Source organism: Thermobia domestica, chromosome 2, assembly GCF_964235325.1.
Source record: "Thermobia domestica chromosome 2, izTheDome1.hap1.1, whole genome shotgun sequence".
Classification (NCBI taxonomy): Eukaryota; Metazoa; Arthropoda; class Insecta; order Zygentoma; family Lepismatidae; genus Thermobia; species Thermobia domestica.
Window position 1 is genome coordinate 239,654,243 of NC_137455.1, and position 25,525 is coordinate 239,679,767.

General features: G+C 36.7%; 1 protein-coding gene across 7 annotated transcripts in view; it reads left to right on the plus strand.

Annotated features, from left to right (window-relative positions):
- Nucleotides 1–25,525, plus strand: part of LOC145678409 (structural maintenance of chromosomes protein 5-like) — a 1,106,524-nt gene that overhangs the window by 819,431 nt on the left and 261,568 nt on the right. For 6 of the 7 annotated variants that reach the window (XM_081748525.1, XM_081748529.1, XM_081748530.1 and 3 more), the window contains exon 16: nt 1,151–1,327. The exons of the other annotated variant lie outside the window; for it this stretch is intronic. In XM_081748525.1, coding sequence (XP_081604651.1) covers nt 1,151–1,327 — 177 coding nt within the window. The remainder of the gene's footprint in view (nt 1–1,150; nt 1,328–25,525) is intronic. 7 annotated transcript variants of the gene reach the window in all.

Sequence of the window (25,525 nt, forward strand, 5' to 3'; positions counted from 1 at the left end):
AAGAAGTTTGAGCGAAGCGGATTCGTGCTTCAAAACATCACGAACACTCACGTTGTAAAACGATGGAGGCGCAGAAGGATTATATTCGTCAGCGGATGTTGCAGTACCTCATTAAGTTCACAAGGCGCAGTAGACGGGAGTGTCGCAAACAACATGCCGGTGCATGTTGCTTGATGGACGATGACTTAAAGCCTTTCAAGACCATGACTCGAAAGAAGTGTAAGTTAGCAGACCATGCTAGAAGTGTGTAGTATTGCACATGACTACTACTGCAGGAAATCGGAGATGATTTTCTCTATCCGAACCTCTGCTTCGTGATGGATGAGGCGTAGTTCTACCTCAGTAGTTTCGTTAATTCGCCAAATGTGCGGAATTTGTGTGTTGAGAACCCACTGCAAGTATTCTCGCTACTGCTGCATTATACACAGATCAGAGTGTAGTAGTTTGTGTTAGGAACTAGAATTATTGGACCCGTTTTATTCGGAGACACAATAAGCTCAGCGCATTACATTGCCGTCATCTTCGAGCCTTTCATTAACTGACGCGACACGAGTGACGTTTTGCGTATTCCCAGCAGTGCAACTCGATAGCCCATTCCTTCTTCCAAACAGTGCACTAATTTCTCATATTGCATAGAACTGTGTCGAAATATCTGTGGCTTCCAAGATCCCCTGATCTATGCAGTTAAGATTTTTATTGTGGCGCAAGTTATACCATAACAATGCACAAATCCACATACTGCAACTAAACAACCGCAATGCAGTTTCGCAATAATCTAGTAAGAGAAGTAGCAGCAACTCCTACTGAAGCTAATCTATCGAGCCAAGAGACGATATGCGTTCCAAAGACGTATTATGCCCTGAACATAGCGTCAACGTTTCCGGCAGTATCTATACAAATAAAGGAACACGTGTAAGTACGTCTTTATTTTAGATCTGTTTGTATAATATCGTCTCACAGTTCATATGTACATCACTTGGTTTGGATGCGGTTTATCTTCGCCCATTCTGTACAAATAATATTAAATTAAGCCATTTGCTGCATCATGATACCATTAACAAGTGCATGGCTAGTATATGTAATCAAGATGTATTCAAGTTCAGTACGTAATTTCTATAAGTTTCAGTAATGTATTTCTTTCTTCTTTCAGAAATTAACACGACAGATGTTGACAGTGCGAGGCGAGATTCAGGGAGCACTCCAGAAGATTCAACAGAATTTGATTATGTGCAGAAAGCAGCAATCCTACATGGATACAGCAAGAAAAGTACATACAAGACTTGAAACTGAATCTGGGGAACTCAGATCGAAAGTTGTGGAACTTGAGGTATGATAGTGTCTATTTTGAATACTAAGTATGAACCAGTCGTATTAATTCGATGAAAAATTAGGTTAGTGTGCCAAATTCGAATCTTCCGTGGTTTTAATGATTATTTTGTACATTCGTAGATCTTGTGGGATGTGGAATTTTGGTTTGAGACAAAGTATATTACCATGTACAGGATGATAAGAATCTATTTGGACAAACTTCGGTTGCTGATTCCCGATACCGAAAGCAGCAATAAAAGTCCTCTCGAACTTTGGTCAGTGAGAGATAGTTTCGGCGATATAAGGTGCCGAAAGCGTGGGAAAATGAACTTCAAAGGGCTGTAATTAAAAAACAATGCAACGTAGAGAGTGCTGTTTAAAACATGATACTCGAAGTCATACCTGCTCGATTGAAAAATGTATGTTTCACACCTCTGCTAGATGTGTGCGAGGGATTCCCCAACGGAACGTAGGGATCCTCTATAACCTGGCAAGTAAAGATGGGTCGAGATCGCTGTGGATGGAGTGGTTTCCCACCTGATAACTATGATTCGTCATAAGTTGTACATAATAAGAAGGGACCTGAAGTTTTCGTTTTAAGGATAACATCGGAAATTTGAAAAAGCCAAGGTAAAGATATACCTAACTATATGATGGAAGGTAGTTTTTGGTGTTTTTAAATCGCGAAATAATGCGAATTTGGTACTTTTTTTCAAAAAACACCGAAGTGCTCTGCATAAAGCGATAGATTCGCGAAGTCGCCATGTTGGCCGGTAAACCAATAAAATAACACGAGTTTCCTATGCAACAAAATGTGATTCACAGAAGAACATCAGTCCTGTTATTTTGAGACCGGTTGGTTAGTGAAAATTTGTCCCTGAGGGAAATTCCACGCTTTGTTCGGTCCACTGCTTCCCGAGGATCAAATGTGTGGCAGAAGAACACCGGCCTTGAACTAAAATAGAATCTGTCGCAGAGACAGGACATGGGATGTGTTTCAAATGCTTGGAATGGATTTTCTTTCCAATCTGAGCCCGGAAGAACAAAGCGCGCTGAAAGCTTGAGAATTTGTGTGCAAGACCGTGCGTCGGATTTGGTTCAGACCATTGAATTTCTGGAAGGATCGACGTACGCCACTGCCCACCTTCTGGTCAGTAAACTTCAAGACCTGTAATATGGCTTCGCTCCGTTAAAGATGTAATCTTCTCCGATTTAACGACTTCAGCATTGTCGAATTTGGCACTCAATGTATGAGAGAGAATCTTACAAGAATGTTCACGAGTATGGGTCTAGTTACTGAAGAAACTGGAAGATCTCATGAAAACTGACCCTCCCAAAGACGCGTTCCAGTTGCAACACCAAGTGTTCAACCCTCAGTGTATTTTTGAAAATAGTGACATGAATTTTTAAAGCAACTGAAACGTGTAAACGGGTTGGGTAAACTGTCATCGCCAGAGCTTGCTAAATCCTACTTATCGTTGAAAGATAGCGTGAGAAGATCGGTGCATAACGGGAAAGAAGTGAATCTCCAGGAAACCCTCTTTGTACTGCAAAGTGAACACAAAGATTTTGCTGCTTGTGCTCTTGAAGGATCTTTGCCAGCTTCCAACGTTGATTCTGAAAGATATTTTTCAGAATATAACTCCATAGTCACGGTAAGGAGGCAAAACCTTAAAGAAGAAAATGTGGAAATATTGACAGTTTTGTCCTTTGAAAAATAAGAAACATTGAAGGAACTATGAATGTGCCATTAAGTGAAGATGTGTGTTGATAATGATATGAATTTCGTTTTAAATAACTTTTTTTTGAAGTGAAGAAAATGATAAGAAACACTATGTCATGAATTGCGTTTTACATAAGTGTATTGTGAATTTATTTTTTATGTATTTATTTATTTATATATTTTTTGAAGTGAAGAAAATATAAGAAACACTGCAGTGTGGTTTTTAGTTGATATATAGATTCAAATCATACATTAAATAAATCCAAGTTTAGGTGCAATTTTTTCTCAGATTGTAAGTCCAAAAATATAATTTATTCTTTTAAATTTAAAATTATATTTTATTTTAATTAGATTTCTCAGACCACTTTATTTATGTTTACAATATATTTGCTTTCCTAAACCATTACAGAATAAAGCAGATAACTCCTATTTGCTTGTATTAAATCGCGAAAAATAACACCGATTTCCGGTATAAAATAAAACGAAAACTTCACATCCCTAGTAATAAGTCGATATCTCAAACAGGTACAAACAGGGTGGCTCTCAAATGTGAAAGCAAACAATGAAATATTCTCAGAATATGTCTCGAGCAAACATGCGTTCAAAGCGACGGAAATGTAAGAAGTCGTATCATAAACACGTAATTCATTCTCGGTTCTTCAATAAACCCTTGTACCTATCGAAAATGTTGGTAGACTTAACATATGCTGTGGAAGTTGAAGAGGAAAAAATTGCCATAACCAGGCCCATATGTCTAATCAATGTAACATAAGACTAGAGACGACACATACAGATAGGTCAAAACTATGATGAAACAACCAAAAAATGAGTTGAAACTCTAGTGTACAATGTAGAGGGCTTACCTGAATTGCCTTACCACAGATGCTCGAAGTGACTATCATAAGTTGTGATGCACGTATGGACCGTCTAACCCGCACGAAAATCCCAGGGTCCTCACGAACAACACAACAGGCGTCCCGGAAACGTCGCTCCAGCACGTTGATCTCAGAAGCTGAGATAGCCCAAAGATAAAAGTCCAGGGAATTGAGTTTGGGAGACCGGGGAAGTCATGAGAAAGCCTCCCCCCGACCGATCCTTGTCTTGAGAATGTGTACTCTAGATACTTGCGTATATCCGCACGCAAGTGAGCAAGGAGCGTCATCATACATGAAGCACTTGCGTTAGCGCACTGCTAAGGGCACATTTTCCAGCAATATCGGAACCTTGTCGTGCAGGGCCTGCTCATATACAACACCATTCAGTCTTTGCGAAAGATAATAGGGCCTCACCTGATAATCTCTGAGAATACCCGCCCATACAGTAATGCAAAAGCGTTGTTGGTGATTGCTGCCCATGGTACCATAGGGATTTTTTTTTTGACTCATAGATGTGTGTTGTGTAAGTTTGTAATGCCATTCTCCCGAATGTCGTTTCCTTCGTAAACAATACAAACGACAGAAACGTCAAACTGTTTCTATTCTGACGAATGAACCACGACAAAAGACTTCCCGCGGGTGTATATCCGCATTGGTTAGTCCCTGTATCCTTTGCACGTAATATGGATACAACGCATTAGCGTGAAGAATAGCTAAAATTGTCACATGCGAGACATTCGTCTCTCACGAGCCACCAGTCTTACCAGGATCGTTTTCCACATTTGTAACACACGTTTCTCAAGCTGCGATGTGCGCACTCGACGCGGTCGTCCGCCGATGTTCTGCCGAGGGAATAGTGTGCCAGTTTCGAACGCTAGATAGACACTGATACACAGTCGCACATGTCTGATGAACTTGTTGTCGATCTGGAAATTATTCTTGATACAATCGTGCTGCTGCTCGCCCACTTGCGTTCGCCTGCCCATAAATAAAAAGCATGTTCACCTTTTCCCGTTACATACCAAGTCCAATTGTACTGCAACACGCATCAACACAGACATACTGCTGTAATTGATGTGCCCTTAGTGCCTTCAGTTTCTGCTATCATTGCGCTACCACGATCAACCGGTCATTCATGCATAACGAGGGGCTGTCTATCGCCCAAACGAAGCTTAACCAAGGTGCGAGTTGTCGTGTGCTGTCACTTGTGCTCAACAGCCAGAAGTTGCCAATGAGCTGTTTGCATCATGAAATTTCATTCGAAACACTTTCCCTTCTTCCCCAGACACTCTCGTTTAGTTTCTTTATGTTATAGATCATAACAACCATAAATCGTTATGTAAATATAACTTAGCTTTTTCATAAATTCAGTACACAAAAGGAAAATCCAGTATAATACTACAGTAGGAGCGAACCATTATTCTTCGGGTTAGTACTCTAAACCTGAAGTCTTCCCCACAAGACCATGTTTGTTGCGTGTCGGGCAGATACTTCTTCAGGTATTTATTAACAGTTCCACTACTAGCGTATTGGTGGCTCCACGTTAGAATTTATTCCTAACCACACGTCATTTACCAACTCATATGTCACGAGCCGCGACCCAGTGGTCAGTGAAGCCACGGGAACTCAGGTATCTGGTAACATGAGACGACCTCTGCTCCTTCTTCTTCCTCTTCTTCTTCTTCTTATTATTATTATTCGTGGTCATAGTAGTAGTACTACTTGTCTCGTATTATGTTTTGTATTACTATTTTCCTTCACTACCACAGTATGTTACTCCTTCAGTGCTTTGTTTATGTGAGCACATTGGCTGTGGTTACCGCGCCTACATGTGTCACTAAGTATTTTTTTTCAGCTATACGTATTCGAGGTACGGGTAATTGTGATACAATACAGTCCAATCAGTGTTCCGTGCTTACTCGTGATTGAGCGACTGTTCGTGCACCTGTGGGTTCCTGGTTTTCAATGACGTCAGCTGCAATCACATTTCATGAGCGGCATAGGATTTTCATACGCTACTGACACATAAATACTTAGTAGACGGGGCAAAACACAAACTGTTATAACCTTGTTTGTTTACTCTGATGTCCTGAATCATTTTCGCGAGATTCCACAACTCACGTCTTCCTATGCTGTTGGTATCCAACTTGCACAGCATATGTTAAGCCATTCGCCATTTTCGATGAGTTCAAGGATTTATTCAAGAACCGAGAATGAATTATGTGTTTATGATGCTACTTCTTACATTTCAGTTGCTTTGAACGCACGTTTGCTCGAGATATATTCTGAGCATTTTTCAATACTTGCTTTCACATTTATGAATCATCCTGTTCGTATCTGTTTGACATATCGTCTTATTACGTAAAAATTATGACGAATTATGGTTACCAGGTGGGAAACCTCTCCAGCCACAACGATTTCGACCTATCTTTACTTGCCAGGTTATAGGCAATCCCTACGTTCCGTTGGGAAATCCCTCGCACTCATCTTGCGGAGGTTTGAAACAAACATTTTTGAATCGAGCAGCTATAACTTTGAGTGTTATATTTTAAACCGCACTCTACGTTGCGTTTTCTTTTTTTAATTACAGCCCTCTAAAGTTCATTTTCCCACGCTTCTGGCACTTTATATCGCCGAAAGTATCCCTCATTGACCAAAGTTCGAGGAGACATTGTATTGTATGTATCTTTCAATTGTATCTGGCAACACTATGTAAGTTGGCAACGGTGGAGCGAGTAAGAAGCAAGTGTACAACGTGTAGCATTTGCCAGCATACTAATAATATAACTATAACAAATAATAATTACTAATTAAAAGGTATCACTTATACTCTATTAATTATATTATAATAAGTGTGTGAACAAGTAACACGATAATACATGGTGTCACGTTAAATCGTAGACCTCAGCGAAAACATCCTACGGATAATTATGGAATCAGCAAAGGTACCAAAGGAGCTAACTTTTTTCTGGAAACTTATGTGAAAATTGACGGAAATTTAAGCAGCAATTTGAATTATACCTTAAAGCAGCTGGCCTAGAAAATAAGTCGTCAGATCAAAAAGTAGCCATATTACTTAATGTAATTGGGGAGGAAACTGTGGACTTGTTAAAATACATTTAACCTCAGTGAGAAAAATAAAAATAATTTTGAACAAGTAATGCAGGCAATCGAAACATATGCAAATCCTCAAAAAAATGTCGTGGTGGAACGCTATATTTTTCATTCACATGTGGATGAAGAAGGTGAATTGTTTGATTCGTTCGTGACTGAACTTAAGAAGTTAGTGAAAACATGTGAGTTTGGGGATGAAACTGATTCAGTGGTAAGAGCAGAATACTATTGGGAGTGCGCGATAAAACAGCTTCAAGAAAGAATGTTACGCGTGAAGGACTTAAGAGCAAGCCATTGAATTGGGACGTGCTACTGAACTGTGCAGACAACAAGCGGAAACTATACAGAACAAGCAAGAAGAGAAGAATATTGCAGTGTTAAGAAGTATCCAGGTGAACCTTTGTACAGGATCGGTGTCCTAAAAAGATGCGGTGAGATCGATGAAAAAGAGTGCAAGGGTGAATTCAAAAAGTAGTGGCAGTAATTATCAAGGTGAATATCTTTGTAAAAAGTGTAACACAAAACACGGAAAAGCGAAGTGCCCGGCTTATGAGAAACAGTGCAACAAATGTAGGGGGCTAAATCATTTTGCAGTAGGTTGTATATTTAAGTACATAAAACAAGTAAACTCAAATAATGTGCCTGGTACTGAAAGTGAAGAAGTAGTAATGTGTCTGGATGTGGTAAAATCTTACAAATTAATGTAACTCAGAAGGATGACTGGGTAGAAAAGCTCATGGTAGCAGGTAGCAGGATCCGAAATTAGATTCGGGATCTGAAGTTAATGTACTGCCGTTGGAAATATTAAATGAATGTCAGATTCGGTCCAAAATGCTTCCAACAAATTTTGTTTTGGAAATGTGTAATGGTGCTAAAATTAAACCATTAGGTATAATAAAATTAAATTGTTCAGTTCATAACAGGGTTATTTCGACTTTCTTGTAATTGATGATTCAACCAACAAGTATAAGACTTTACTTGGTGTTGATGCATGCACCAAATTTAAATTAAATCAGAGAATGAAGGTTAAGCATATGAAAGTATGCAGTAAAGATGAGCTGACATCTGTGAAAAAGGATATTTTTGAAGGAGTAGGGAAATATAAAAGTAAAATTCACTTGTAAATAAATGAAAACGTGCCGCCTATAGCACATCCACCCAGCAGAGTACCTTTATCTATTAGGCCTAAACTAAAAGAAACTTTTGAAAAGTTGGAAAAACGACAAATAATTTGTAGGGAAGAACACCCAAAGGGTTGGGTAAGTAATCTAGTAATACTTAAAAAACCAGACAAATCACTGAGATTATGTTTAGATCCACAAGAATTAAATAAAACCCTTAAGAAAAATCACATACTCATTCCTACTGTGGACGAAATCAGCACGAAGCTAAGTAATGAAAGTGTGTTTAGTGTACTTGATTCGAAAGATGGGTTTTATTGCGTTGAATTAAATGAATCATCTAGTAACTTATGCACATTTAAAACACCATATGGTTGTTGAGATTTCTAAAACTACCGTTTGGTCTTTCAGTTTCCCCAGAGACTTTCAGAAACCAAATGAGACGTATTTTGGAGATATTGAGGGTGCAGTAATATATATTTAGATGATCTGTTAATCGCCGCAGAATCAGAAAAAGAGCATGATAAGATTCTGAAACAGGTAATTGATAGGGCTAGAAAATTAAATGTAAAATTGAATCCTAAGAAATTTCGGTACGAGGCGAGTAAAGTTAAATGTTTGGAATATGTATTTTGTAAACAAGGAATGAAACCAAATCCGAATGTGATCAAAGCTATTACTGAGTTAAAAGAACCTAACAATAAGAAAGAACTGCAAGGAATTTTAGGAATGGTAAACTATCTAAATAGATACATTAAAAACTATTCAACATTAATTGCACAATTACGTAAATTGTTGTTACTGAGCGGCAGTGGTTACCGAAACACGCAGCATGTTTGAAAGACGTAGAAAGAAGGGTATCAGATTTGCCTGTACTGGGTAATTTTAATAGTTATAAGGAGATTTTGTTACAATGTGATTCGTCAAGTGAACAGGGTGTCTACTGGTCATGAAAGTCATGAAAGTCATGAAAAAGTCATATATTTTACTTAGTGGTCATGAAAGCCATGAAAAAGTCCTTTATTTACCCAACTGGTCATGAAAATCTGAAATCTCAGAGTATATTTTTATACCTCATACTGCATGTACTGAAACAGTTGTCAAGATGTCCATTTTTGTGTTCACTTTTTTTTTAAGTTTTGATGTGATACTAGTATGCAGACTGTGAGAAAAAATATTTGTAAAAGTACCCTTGAAAAAGAGAAGAAAGAAGGCATCAGACCCCATCCTGGATGAAGGTACTATTATGAACAAATTCAGTAGGTCTTATCAGTATGTGTATGTACGCTAACTTCAAATATGACACGATGGAAAAGAATTATATATTTACGTAATCAGTCTTTTCTTGTAAAGGAAAATTATAAATTTAGAATTCAGAGTACATAAAATGCAGATAAAAAACCTAGCTGAATGTAACGGGACTGTTCACAAGATTTTTTTAAATCTATAAAACCTGGTAAGCCTTAAACCCATACTTGAACCGCAATTAAAAATTTGTTTACTGCCTTTTAAATTGCTCTTGCATTTTAAAATTAGTTGTCAGATAATCGACATTATGTACATTAGAAAAACAAGAACATAATGTGATCTTCATCTTAACCGATGCACCACTAATGGTAGGGGTTTATTATTACTAATGGTAAATTTTTATCGCCATGGTCATGAAAATTTGAACAAAAAGGTCATGAAAAGTCATGAAAAAGTCATGAATTTACTTTCTGGTATTCCAGTAGACACCCTGGTGAAGGTCTAGGTTGTTGTTTAATACAAGATGGGTATACCGTAGCTTTTAGTTCACGTAGTTTAACGGATGCTGAGAAAAAGTATGCTCAAGTAAGAAATAGAACTTCTTAGTATTGTACAGGTGTACAAAAATTTCACGTTTGTCTATGGTAGAAGCGTAACTCTTCAGACTGATCATAAACCATAGTTATCAATAATGAACAAAAATGTAGCACAAATACAATCTAACAGATTGCAGCGCGTGAGGCTGAAATTTTTCAAATGTGATCTAAAATTGGTGTATGTACAAGATAAACATATGTATATTGATGATTTATTGTCAAGATCTTAGCCACCTGAAACAGATGAACAAGATGATTTTGTAAATGAGGTAGTTCATAGTTTAAGTGTAAACCTACAAGCAAGTGAAAAACGCAAGCGAGAATTGCTACAAGCAACACAGGCGGATCCGGTACTTACTAAACTGATAAGCTTACATCATAAGAGGTTACCTAATGATAAGAGGTTAGTTGATGATGATGTCAAGCACTACTATAAGCTACGCCACGACTTAATCGTGGAAGATGGTCTTGTATTTTTAGGTAGGAAGGTAATCATACCTTCAAGTTTGAGATAACAAATGTTGAATCAATTACATGAAGGTCATTTCGGTGTCCGAAAAATAAACACACTGCTGAACAAGACTGCACTTATTTAATATAAAAAGACATTTACACGTGACGTTTCGATCTTCTAGCGAAGATCCTCATCAGACGTACACTGATGAGGATCTTCGCTAGAAGATCGAAACTTCACGTCTAATGTCTTTTTTATATATTATTTTATACTAATGACTTTTTAAGTCCAGTCTTGTTCAGCAGTGCGTTTATTTTTCGGATTTTATTTGCAAGACATATTACTATGATTGTGTGTCAATTTCGTTGTCATAAAAACAAAAGCTACGGCTAGGCAAATCATGTATTGGCCAGGGTTAGCAACTGATATTGAAGATGTAGTACTTAAATGTACACTATGTAAAAAATATAGAGCATCTAATTGTAAAGAACCATTGTTACCTCAATGATATACCAGAAATACCATTTGAAAAGGTTGGCATTGATATTTTCGAATTTAGTGCAAAGCCGTACCTAATATTAATGGATTATTATTCAAAGTGCTTAGAAATTCTTCCTTTGAGATCTAAAACATCAGCTGAGATAATCAGCAAGCTCAAAGTTGTATTTTCAACTCATGGTATACCTAAAATTGTCATTTGTGATAATATGCCGTTTAGATCAAGACAATGTTTGCAATTTTCAAAATATTGAGAGTTTTCTATTCTAACAAGTAGTCCCAGGTATTCAAAATCAAATGGTCTAGCAAAAAAAGCGGTTGGAATAGCAAAACGAAGTTTGAGAAAGTGACATGATAAAAGTAAAGATTTTGCTATGGCATTGTTAGAATACAGAAATTCTCCACTTTTAAATAGTAATTTAACACCAGCACAAATCTTAATGAGTTGCGAGCAAGTTGCCAATCCAAAAAGAGTTATTAAAACCACAGGTACAAGAAAATGTAGATGAAGTGTCAGTTCACAAACAGCAAAAAGACAAGGAATATTATGACAAATTCGCTAGAGCCAGAGAAGATTTGCAAATGAACAGAATTGGTAATGCAGTAAGATAAGTATTGGGTACCAGGTCAAGTTGTAGAAGTGGAACAAACTCGTAGATCGTATTTGGTGACGGATAGGGATAGTGGAGTATATCGCAGAAACAAAATTCATTTACGGAAATCGTTAAATATTCCTAGTTTGAATATTGTATCAGAGCAAATTGGAAATAACATTGAACTTAATGTACAAGGTACTGAACAAACATCACAGTAAAACAATGACTATGTAGGTAAACAAGACAATGTAAGTGAAAATAGATCTAATATGTGTTGTTCAGAGAACATAGGAAGATCTAATAGGCAAGTAAAGCAACCTTATTGGATGAAAGCTTATATGTAAACAGTATTGTAGTACTTAACTTGTAAAAGGGGAAGGTGTATTGTATGTATCTTGCAATTGTATCTGGAAACACTATGTAAGTTGGCAAGAATGAAGCGAGTGAGAAGCAGAGTGCACAACGTGCAACATATGGCCGGCATACAATAAAATAACTATAATAAATAATAATTATTAATTAAAAGGCATCACCTATACTCTAATAATTAAGATTGTGTAAACAAGTAACACGATAATACAGACATTTTTGCTGGTTTCGCTGTCGGTGATCAGCTCCTGAAATTTGTTCAAATAGTTTCTTACCATCCCCTATAAAATTAAAACATAGTTTTCTGATATCATATCATGATAATGGACGTTACAAACTTTGTAATGTAATAATGAAATAATATAATTTTCTGTGTATAACATATTTACAGATGCTCGTACATCGAAATGTTTCCCATGAAAGCAATATAGCAAACTTTCTTTTTCCTTTTTTTTTCCTCTTGCGTTCGTATGTATTATAATAATTCTAGGGTTACAGCTGAATATTGTGCTCTGGCCGGATGGTTTCTTTTTTTCTTTTTTTTTTTTTTTTTGTTTCTTTCTTTCTGTTTTTGAACATCCAACGGATATAATTACCTTGGATTGTGGTACAATTATCTTTCTAAACGGGAGGATCTTTTTAATACAAATAAAATTCAGAAAACAGGTGCTAAAACTCAATCAGTAAATCAATAAGCTGAGACTTTTCATTTTCGTTTCTTTATTTTCTGTCAGTCTAATGTTGATGCTATTTCCCATTAGACTTAAAACATTTGTTCACCCATTGACATACTCTTTATACAACACATGAGATATCTTTAAATACTAATCTGTTGTATGATACGCCATTTCGAAAGATCGTTTTTAGCTCTCTAATTCTATAAGACAAGTTTTTCCTTCAATGATAGGAAGCTAGAATTAAAATGAAAAGACATCGATGATTGAGACCGTGCCCCATCAGTCTGTGAATTAATGAACCTGGTGTATGATACGGTAATGGGTTACACTGCACACGCAAGCGAAAGATTGAGTGTAACCATTCTTATAGACCAAAATATGAGGAGCAATGTGTAATCCTTTTAGCGATAACTTAAGCAATTTGAGAGTTAAATTAGAAGAATTAAAAGGGCAAATCGGGAAACAAGTTCGGTTGCCATATATGTACTCGATGAAAGTATTACGTTGCTATTCAAAAGGTCTACAGAACATAATATAGGAATAGAGACCAGTAACAGCTCAAGAGTTGTACGAGTTGTACAAGAGGGAAGTGTCATCGGCAGATGGATCGACATCGGCTTTGCTCACACACCTTGCGCAACTGTCTCCACAGATTTGATTCCTTCAGTCATTTTTCACTTGGAAGGCAACTTTTAAATGTTGATGATAAAATTGTAAGAAAAAATATTACAGTAAAGGTACCAACAAATTTGCCATTGCATAATCCAATATGTAACATGGGTTCCTGTTACCACGGCATGGCGCGTCCTCAGGTTGCGGATCGAGGAGAAGACCTCTAGATATAGAGGTTAAGTGCGAATATACTGAATAAGCAATCGCGAACAGACGACTAGGAATGGTCGTCCAGTTTGGGGTTTGGGTAAGGCTAACAACCTCATCCTGTAAGAAAAGGCACTTGTTCAGAAACATTCACAAAAGTCTCGGCAAAGGACTGATAACTTGGCACGACCTCAGCAAATGAAAATGGACATGAGATTTGGAACATGGAATATTAGAAGTCTTTATAGGGCAGGCGCGTTAAAATCCTTAACGAGTGAGTTAGAGAAATACAGGATGGACCTAATAGGAATTCAGGAAGTTAGGTGGGAAGGAAATGGATCTGTGAATTCCGAAAATTTTACATTCTTTTACGGGGAAGGAAATAAAAATCACCAGTTAGGAACAGGGTTTTTCGTTCACAGACGAATATTACCAGCAATTAAACGTGTTCAATTTGTTAGTGACAGACTCTTTTTACTACTCTTAAAGGACGCTGCTCTGATGACAATATAAAAAGTTTTTTTTACGAAGGAATGGAACGGATATTTAACCAACTCCCGCGATACCATATGAAAATTCTATTAGGGGGTTTCAATGTGAAGGTAGGACGAGGGGATATTTTCAAATCGATTATAGGGAACGAAAGTCTGCATGAGGAAAGTAATGACAACGGTGTTAGACTCGTGAACTTTGCAACATCCAAAAACCTAATCGTGAAGAGTACAAAATTCCCACATCGCAACGTTCATAAATACACTTGGACATCACCAGACGGAAAAGCACATAATCAAATTGATCACGTTTTAGTAGATAGAAGAAGGCAATCTAGCATAATTGATGTCCGGTCGTTTAGAGGGGCTGATTGTGATACTGATCACTACCTGGTAGCAGCGATAATACGAGAGAGGTTATCGTTGAATAAAGGTAATATTCATTGTCCGAAAACGGAGAGATTCAATTTAAAGAAATTAGAAGAGAGCCAGGTAAGGGAGAAATACCAGATTGAAGTTTCGAATAGATTCTCGGCTATAGATGATTCGGAGTGCACTAGTGTTGAGGATACCTGGATTGAAATTAGAGATAGCATTAAAATTTCAGCAAAAGAAAAATTGGGACACGCGGAAATACGTAGGAACAAACCATTGTTCGACAAGGAATGCATTAAACTAGCAGAGAAGAGAAAACACTCAAAATTACGCTGGCTACAAAATCCGAATGAAATAACTACACAAAATTTCGCAGATATCAGGCGGGAATCTGCCAAAACTTTTAGAACAAAGAAAGGCAATTTTTTTAAGCTAAAATGAAGGAACTTCAAGATAATAGTAAAAATAAAAATATTTGGGACATGTATAAGGGGATCAGCGAATTTAAGAAAGGCTATTAATCTCGTGCTTATATATTAAAGAAAGCTACCGGAACAGTTCTCACTGATATTGATAGCCTCTTAAATAGATGAAAAGATTTCTTTGACGATTTGCTGAACACGCAGCGAAAAACTAATGTGCGCTATAACGACCCTCTCCCCCTAACCCCGCCAAACGAATCCAAATCGAGAGTTAAAAGGAAATAATAATAATAATAATAATAATAACAGTCAATTTAAACTCGCGCAGCCAGACCCGAAAGAAGGGTCTTGATGGCGCAGACACCTCAAGTCAAGTCACTATGTTTACTTCAGCCATACCGATATTCCTTGTGAATAAGCTCAACAAAAAATAAATAAATAAATAAATGTAACACAAAAAAAAAAACAGTCAATAATAAATAAAGAAAAATACCAAACTTCAATTTTCAAATAACAAACTTTATCTATTAAATAATTTTTTTTTGAATCAGAGATTGAGATCAGTTAATTTGAATAGTTATATTTGGAAATCGGATCAGATTAATTTTTCGTGTTATCTTTATTATTTTAATATATATTCGGCTGTTGTTGTCTTGTGTACATAGACTAATCTAACGTATTAGTGTATATACACAACAGCTATTCTGTTATTATAATAAGCTTACTCGTGAAAAAAAGTCTCAATTTCAATTTCAAGCTCGGTACCTCAAAGTCTTTCGACTCAAAAACTCGGCCGATGATAATATTCAAAGTTACACAAAACATCAAGGCAATTGAGAAAAATATTAATTTAATTATCTTGAAAGTTTGTTCTATCTATTAAGAGCATTCACAAAATATATTCCTAATCTGAAACAACATTCGTCAATTTTCTCTTAAATTCCTAATAAGAATTCACAATGTTAATCAACACCTATAGTACAAAATACTTTTGACACCTACTGTACCTAAATTACATTAGCAACACTGAAAAGCTTCAAAAATAGTCAATACGCGATTCATCAAATTCAAATTCAATATATAATAATAATAAGCAATAATTGTTGCTGAAATTGAGTCGATTCCAATTACTTTTTGTACCTACTGTACAACTTTGATTAAAGAATGCAATATTCTTAAAGGTGAAAATTAATATTTCTTTTAACAAATTCTTTAAACAGACGCAATTAACCTTTAGTTTAATACTTTTCGATTTTTTTACTCCTTAGTTTACAAGCAAGAATTCTTCTGGAAACCATTCAACTTGAAAAGAATTCAAGCACGAATCAGTAAATCTTACTAAAACTATAATACTAAAGCATATCCACAAGGAATAATAACGAAGCTTCGTCTTTTTCCAAATTACTAAGAAGTTGTTCTCCCGAATTCTCATTCCACCAAATTAAAATCTCTTCTGGGGAAGAATTATCTAACACAATGAATATTTCCCTACTATGAAAAGTGATATCGAATAAAAGAAAACTAAGGAAATCGGAAAGTCTAGAGACGACCGGACACTAAAAGTTCTTGCCATAGCAGTTTAGCTCTTAACTGGCTTGCTACATTGAAAATTAAAGCAAGAAAATCGTCCGTTTCCTAGTACCTTCACCCATTCTCAAATTTATCGTACCGCCAAAGCACAGAATTTATCCTCAGAGCCACAAAACTACAAATTGACCAGAAATTGTACTAAGGCACCGTAATCAAATGATTACTCTGGTTGTTTGTAGAAATCCCAAAAATAAGCTGCCATAAAAGTTGACCTTCGTTGGTCCCCGCAAATCTTGCCTTGGTTCCTTGTCTCCTGGAATCGTTAAGCTTTAAATTTAAGAGCAGCTTAACGAAATAGCTTGTTACTGAGAAACTTTGGTAAATTTCGTTCCACAAAACACTAATCTACACTTATTTCACCTCGGCCGCAATTCCCAATTTGTTCGCTGCCCATTTTTGACATCCACACGTAACTACACATGCAAGACAGCAACAGACAGCAACTCGAGCAGAAGATCCGCCCCATTAGGGACACTAGGTGAACTCAGCGGGCATAAAATGGTCCCTCAACACGAAACCTATCGCTACCACTTGGCGCACAAGCAGGTTCGAATGGTTTCCATATTCATTCTTGCATTTGCGCACTCTTAATCTTTCTTTATAGTTTTTTTTAAAGATAAACTAATGAACAAAGATTAAATATGGATTCTTAGAAAGAACTAACATGACTTTAACATCAAAATTAGAAATAATAATATCTATCCCCTTTTTTACTCTTTCTTTTTTTTCCTTTTTTACAACGCAATCTTTTCTTTCTCCAACGTCAGATTCTTGGAACTAGTCCATCCATTCTGAAGCCGGGGGGTGTTCTCAAGGGCGACTCGTTATATACACCCCTCCGCAAAAAATGCTGCATGCAAATTTTTTCCATCATCTAGCAAGGAATAATAAATACATCTACAAAATAGAAAATCACATATTAAAATATATACAAAAACAAATATATACAAATAAATAAATAAATAGAATAAATATAATGAAAATAGATTTATACATGAATCAATAAATATTAATTATGAAATTCAAGATAAACAATAACATATAATATAAAGAAACTTCAGATAGTAAATTAACTTTTTTAGAAACTGTGGCCACAATTTCAAATCCTATCTAAAATTATACATACCAATATATATATATATCTATCTATCTATATATATATATATATATATATATATATATATATATATATATATATATATATATATATATATATATATATATACAACACTCCTTGCTGCTACATACATTCAAGTGCTAAAATTATCTCTTATCTCTATATTTCACTCTTACAAACTTACGTTCTTGGTTCACGATATATCGACGCCAGACACATGACTCCTATACGAAGCCAAAGAATCATTCTCGTCAGAGACAAGAATGGTATTTGGTGTGAGGAATTTCCTGACTATATATGGTCCATACCATTTGTCACTGAGAGATTTGGCAATACAATCCTTTAGCCTTTTCAGGACGGGCAAGGATTTCAAGAAAATCGTAGACCTTTACTCTGGAGGCCCTAGCACCCTTCCTAATTTTTCCATAGCTATGAATTATACCTTGTTGAAAAGGTTATGAAACAAAGATTTTAGGAAGATAACCTTTAAGGCTACCGTACCCAACCCGTAGAAGAAAGAAAGAAAAAATGAAAAATTTATTTTTTTCGAAATTTGTGAGAACCTTGCAACACTGTTTCTAGTCGTACGCTAGAAAAAATATTCTGACCTTAGGCCAGACATTGATAATAATTATACCAAAAATAAAGGGCAAAGGTACAATAGCTAGTTAAAAAAATCGGAAAATAGAATCTAGGTGAGTCATCCTGTTTCTATTTTCCCGAAAAATTTTCGTCTACTCTAACGTTGGCAGGCTTGGCGACGCACCTAAATGTCACTCATAAACAAACCATACCTCGTTGGAAACCTTCTAGAACAGACATTTCAGCAAAGTAATTTTCGTGTTTCTGGGACTAAATTAGTAAAAGAAGACGAAAATCATTTTTTTTAAATACATTTCTTCACATTTTCTCACACTGTAACAACGCTGTTATATACCGTAAGCAAGCAAAAAAATCTCACTTACGCCAGACACTGGAAACAATGATTAAAAAAATGGAGGGTTTAGATTCAGTAGGAATGGAGGGGAAAATTTTAAACACCGAACCTACGTGAATCATCCTGTATTTTTTCGATAGATTGTGGTATACGCTAACATTGCCAAGTCTGGTGATGCCCCTAATTGTCACAAACATATCAGCTATATCTCGTTGGAAACCTTATGAGACACCCATTTCAACAGGGTCACTTTCGTGTCTCTCAGGCCAAACTAGTAAAAGAAGACGAAAATCAAAATTGTTTGCGAAAACTATTGTTTCAAAACTTGTCCGACTATGGCAACGCTGATGTTTGTCGTACACAAGGAAAGAAATTCTCACATTTACACCAGACATTGGGAACAATGATAAAAAATGAAGGGTTTAGGTACAATAGGAATGGAGGAAAAATTTCGGAACATCCAACCTACGTGAATCATCCTGTATTTTTTTCGAGAGATTCTGATATACGCTAACATTGGCAGGCTTGGCCACGCTCGTAATTGTCACAAACATATCAGCTATACCACGTTGGAAAGCTTATGGAACAGACATTCCAACAAGGTAACCTTCGTGTCTGTCGGGCCAAACTATTAAAAGAAAAAGAAGACAAAAATGAAAATTTGGGGGGAAAATCAAGTTTTTCGAAATTTTTCGGACTATGGCAACGCTCTTTGTCGTATGCAAGAAAAAATTCTCACATTTACCCCCACTATTGTGAACAATTGTGCAAAAAATAAACCGTGTAAGTGCAGTAGAAATGCTGAAAATCTTACTAACGGCTGAGAATAAACATTGGTTCACCTAACATTGTTAGTCGACAGATCATTGCTTTTCTTTTCTTTTGCTTCGGCAGGAAGATTTTTTTCTAAAACTAAATAACTTGTCAAAGAGTGGAGTTGAAAGAAATGCGTATTTACGACCCTTAGGTTCAACTGATAGCTACTGCTGACCTTGACCAGGCTAAAAATAGAACGGTGCGTTCTGAGGTGATAACTGTTTTCCTTTCTCTCTCTCTCTCTCTCTCTGTCTCTGTCTCTGTGTGTGTGTGTGTGTCTGTTCTATAAGTTACCTTGTTGGAGTAAGCTTTCCAACGAGATATAGCTGATATCTTTTCGACAATGAGGAGCGTGGCCAAGTCTGCCAATGTTAGCTTATACCACAAGCTCTCGAAAACACAGGATGTTTCACGTAGGGTCGGCGTTCCGAATTTTTTTCTTCACTCCTATTCTACCTAGACCCTTCATCTTTGTACATCGTTGTTTCTAATGTCTGGCGCAAGTGTGAAAATTATTTTCTTGCGTACGACAAATAACAGCGTTGCCATAGTCCGACAAATTTCGAAAAATTTGAATTTCCCCCCAAATTTTCATTTTCGTATTTTTCTCTTACTAGTTTAGCCCGACAGACACGAAAGTTACCTTGTTGGAATGTTTGGTCCATAAACCTTCCAATGAGGTATAAATGATATGCTTGTGACAATTAGGAGCGTGGCCAACCCTGTCGATATTAGCGTATACCACAATCTATCGAAAAAATACGTAATGATTCACGTAGGTTCGAGTTTCCGACTTTTTTCTTCACTCTTATTGCACACACACCATTCACTTTCTTATATCGTTGTTCCCAATGTCTGGCGTAAATGTGAGATTTTTTCCTTACGTACGACAAATAACAGCGTCGCCATAATCCGACATTTTTTAAAAAAATGGATTATCCAACCAAAATTTTGATTTTCGTCTTCATTTACTAATTTAGCCCGATAAACACGAAAATTGCCTTGTTGGAATGTGTGTTATTCGGATTCCAACAAGGTATAGCTGATATGTTTGTGACAATTAGGAGCGTGGCCAAGCCTGCCAATGTTAGCGTATACCACAATATCTCGAAAAAAATACAGGATGATTCGCGTAGGTTCGAGTTCCGAATTTTTTCCTCCATTTCTATTGTACCTAAACCATTCATTTTTTATATCATTGTTTCCAATGTCTGGCGTAAATGTGAGAATTTCTTTCTTTGCGTACGACAAATATCAGCATTACCATAGTCGGACAAGTTTTGAAAAAATAGATTTTTTCGCAAAAATTTTCACTTTCGTCTTCTTTTGCTGGTTTGGCCCGAGACACACAAAAGTTGAATTGTTGAAATGGCTAGTCTATAAGGTTTTCAACGAGGTAGGTTTGTGTGTCTCTGATTAGGAATGTCGCTAGGGCTGTCAACGTTAGAGTACATTACAGTGGATATTGAATAATATACAGGCTGTGTCACGTAGGTTTGGGGTTCCGAATTCCTTTTTCCATTCGTATTGAACCGACCGGTTTGACTTTTGTGTATCGTTGTCCCAAATATCTGTCATAAATGTGAGATTTTTTCTTGTGTACGATGAATAACAATGTTGCCAGAGTTCCTCAAATTTGAAATATTTCTTTTGTCTGTAAGAAAATATACAATAAGAAAAAGGGTAAATTCAATACCCCTCCTATTCACCCTTCTCAAGCCCAAAAGTCATGGACTGGGTATGGCTAGTTAGTATGTTCATTTGTCTCTATGGATGCCATTTTTTATCCTTGTAGCTCCATCAAGGGGCGTACGTCCCTCCAAATTCTGAAGAGAGAGAGGGAAAACTATAAACACCCCACTTTCCCCCCCTCCCCCTTCACGACGGAACCCATTACATGAATGACGTACACAGAATTAGAAAGTTCCATCCTTTTTGAAGAGATTCATACCAAAATCATATCTCTAGGTTAATTAGGAGCTGAGCTAGAGAGGTTTGAATTGCTGGCGAGGGTTGAGCCGTTCGTCCTGAAAAGGTTAAAGAGGTTTTAATATGTGTACGGAGTAAAACCTTATCTCCGATATTAAACGTTACTTCTCTTCTACGCTGCATCAAGAGCTTCCTCCTATTATTCCAGCCTTTTTCCATATTGGCCAAAGCATACAGCCAAAGATCTTGAGATTTACCAGCCAGATCGGACTCACAGATATTCCATCGGATTTCCAGTGGGGTATAATTCGGACGTCCGTATAAAGCTTCGATGGGACACATCTTTAGCCCAGAATGCTCGCTAAAATTCAAAGTGTACTCTAAGTCTGGAATAAGCGTAGCCCATAAATGTTGCTTATTGGAAAAAGCTCTGATGGATGATTTCAAGGTTTTTATGACTCTCTCCGCAGTGTTGCCGCCTGGATGATATGGACTCAGTTTAATATGTTTAATTCGAAGTCCAAACAGGAATTTCTTAAAATACTCAAAGACGAAGACTGAGGCATTATCAGTTGATATTGCTTCTGAGAAGGCAAATGTACTGAAAATCTCAGTCATCTTTCTGGCAATAGATGTCGATGTTAACGTTCTTAATTTTTCCAGTATCACAAAACGACTGGCATTATCAACGCCCATCAAGATAAACTTATACCCCCTAGAATTGATCAAAATTCCTATTATATCGAACATCCAGTGTGCACCTACTCTTTTACTATACTCCGACAGCAGAAACCCAGTTTTCTTTGATTCTGTTCTTTAGATAACTGACACCTAACAGGTCCTCAAATTCTGTCACCTCCTCTTTCATTTTGTCCCATGTAAAACGTTTCATCAGCTTAAAGACTTATGAATCCCGGAATGACCACCAACCAATTTGTCTTGGTGATAGTACTCCACTAATACTCTTTCCAGGTCTTTAGGGATGAGAAGCGTATATGGGTTGAGGGCAGAATTTTTTTCTCTTCATGAGAATATTCTTATTAAGAATATACCCTGGAACAGAATCACCACTACTAACTTTATCAATCAGAGTTTTTAAATCTGGATCTTCCTTTTGAAGCTGATCTATAGGCTCTTTTACTAATGGAAGTCTCCATGAATATGCCAATCTCATATTATTATTAAAGGCTGCCAAACCCATTGGACCATCGATAACGTTAAATTCAAAGGAGTCTTAGACACTAGTCAAAACGTCAGCATCTAAATTGTCGCTTGACCTTACATGTTTTATCTTGAAAGAAAACTGACATAGGGTCTCGACGGGTGGTCCGTACCTTAACAAACCTTTGGAGTTACTTAAAATCCAGGTTAGCGCCTTATTATCTGTCAAGACATCAAACTCCCGAACCAAATAGTGTCTGAATCTGGAGATGGTTTTAACGAGACTAATACTCTATCTCGTAAATACGACGGTGCTTGTCTGCCTCCGGTAGTTTCTTACTATAATATGCGACGGGTTGCATTTCCCCTTTTGCTGTTCTCCTGAGACAGACAGCCCGCTATACTTTTCCCAGATCCGTCGACGTTAAGTGTGAACCTCATTTAAATCAGGTGTCTTAAGGACTACGTTTTCCATCAAGATGTTTTTCAAGTTATCTAAATTCTTTGATATTCCGAAGTCCAGACAAATTTGCTGTTCCCAGACTTCAGTTCGCTGAGAGGACCTATTATCTCTTGCATCTCTTATGAAAATTCAGAATAATAACGAAAGAAACCAAATAGAAGACCTCTCCTATTACGAGGTGGTGGTATATATTTAATTGCAGCTACTCTAGCCAGGCCACTTTCCATTTGGTCACCGGAAATTACATATCCTAAGTAATTAATCTGAGTATGAAAGAACATACACTTATCCGGCGAAACAGTAACATTATAATCCCTAAAACGTTGCAATACTTTCCGGATAGTTCCCTTGTGAGCCTCTATACGATCTGAAGATATTAAAACATCCTCAAAATATGATTTGACGCCTTCATTATCAAGATCTCCTAGTACTTTATGCAAGAAACGCGTTAGGATGTTGCTACCCGTCTTAATACCCACAGCTACCCTAGTATATTGGTATAACCCTTTAGAGGTAACAATAGTTGTTATCTCACGCGAGTTATTATCCAATAATATTTGGTTGTAAGCTTTCTTTAAATCAATTTTTGTGTGAAACCTCTTATCTGCAAGCCCTGCCAAACACTCGTCAGTGTTAGATGGGTAAGGATCGCTAACAATAAGTTCGTTCGCTTTAACATAGTTACCCACTATCCTAAATGTGTTATTCTTCATTAAGAGACAACTGCTCGCATAATTCGAGTGGTCAACCTCAACCAAAATTCCGTGACTTATCAAGTCTCTGATGTGATCATCAAAAATTTTCTCTTTATTTTTTTGGGAATTGGAAAAGGATTTTGCTTTAACGGGTTATTATCAGACAAATAAAGTCTTCTAAGGAAATCTTTAATACATCCAAAGCTTTCTGTTATAACATCTATCTACATACTCATTCTTAACTGAGTCAATAAATGATTCAACAACCGGATACAGGTAACTCCAGGTATCGTCGTTTTTAAGAGTTTTTGACCTGTATGGATTCTTGGTTTTTCACCTGCTCGGACTGATAGAGCCTAAATTTCCGAAGCGGTAAATTCTCCGTCACGTATTTCTTGTTTCGAGTTAGTAGGGAACGAAAATTTTCGGCTAACTCAACATCAGCATCGGAAGCTTCAGAAAAATTACTCTGCACTTCCTTTTCTTTAATTGGCATTGAACGTTGATGGACCAATGCGCTTTTCTCCTCTTCGTTCTTTGGTTTAACCTCTTCACATAGATTCAGCTTCACTTTGGAATTCTTCTTTTTCTTCTTCGTTTTCTTTTTCTTCCCAGTTGATCGGTTCGAAGATTCTCTACAAACAGTGGAATTCTGTTTGTAATCAAACACAGTCGAAGTACACCCATGCAATTGACATTTTGCCTTCGAGATATCAGTCAATTTTGGATGATCGTCAGTCATTTCAACTGGCTCAGAGTTGGTTGAAATCGTAGCTAAATTAACTGAAGTATCCTTTCGACGGTCTTTTACATCCCACTTCACTAAATTTTCAAATCCATCTAGTTCCTGATTAACAATTGAAACTAGCTTCTTTTCTTCCATATTCGGATACTCAACCACTGCATCATTGTGTCCCTTACACAACTTTCACTCAATTTAATTTCGCAGTTCTAAAAGTTGCGAAGGATTTGGAGCGTTGATGGTTAACATCTGAGATTCCAGTCGTTGAAGATCCAAGTCGCATTGGACATCCTTACACTGATCCCCATGGAAGTTATGTCGGCTGTGAAGAATAATGAAGTTTGGCCCGAAGGGTTATTAGTGACTGAATTCCGAGAAAACGAATTATTCTTCGAAAACTCTCTGGCCACCACGATCACCTGCTCCAAATCCATCACTATTACGTTTAAACACATCTCGTCGATACGGAAGTTGTAGCCTATTTTTCCCATTGTTCAAAATCATTAGGTTATTATTGTAATCTACTATTGCAGACGTAGCGCGAAGAAATGGCATTCCAAGCAAACAATCATAGGGTAATTGTTTGACTACCCTGAAGATGACAGTTTGAAAAAATCCGAATATGTTCACAGTAAGGACAATTTCTTCTTCGGTTACGAAGGTTAAACCCGAAAGAGCATTAACAGTTCTCTTCCACTTCGTGTACGTATTTTTCGGAACCACAACGCCTGACCGTATCAATAGTACGAGGTTGAAACTTGATCCCCCATCGACGCAAACACTAGTTAATATATTGTTCACTTTGCCAGTAACAAACGTCGCAACAACTCCGTCCATTTCAGATGGAATTCTATTGAAGTTCTTATTCACTGCTTGATCCGACCGATTCTTATTAGGTGAACGAAACCCTGAAGCAATCAAAGTCCTAGACATCTCATTCATTGAATTCAGTTTTACATCTTGAACTAAATTATCTCTATAATCTTTAGTCTTAATATCTCGAGATGAACTATTGCTCGATAAAACCATATTTTGTTTATCTTTGTTAATCCCTAAATATCGGTTATGTTGTAGTTGTTCTCTGAATCACAAAACAAACTTCTCAGATATATCTAATAATTCCCCACTATTCGAAGGTACATAATAGTTTAACATTTCAAATCTAATACTTGGATTCATACTGCATAATATCGTTTTGATCAAGTCTCCTTCCTCAATACTCGTGTCTAAAACAGCCATGGAAACTATAATTGATTTAACATAATCGTTAACAAATTCTATTATTTGTTGTTTCCTATAAACACGCTCTCCTATCAATGAATGAATAGTAATTAATGTTACAAATTTAATTAAAATATTCTACTTAAAATTCACCCAACCAATGTTATC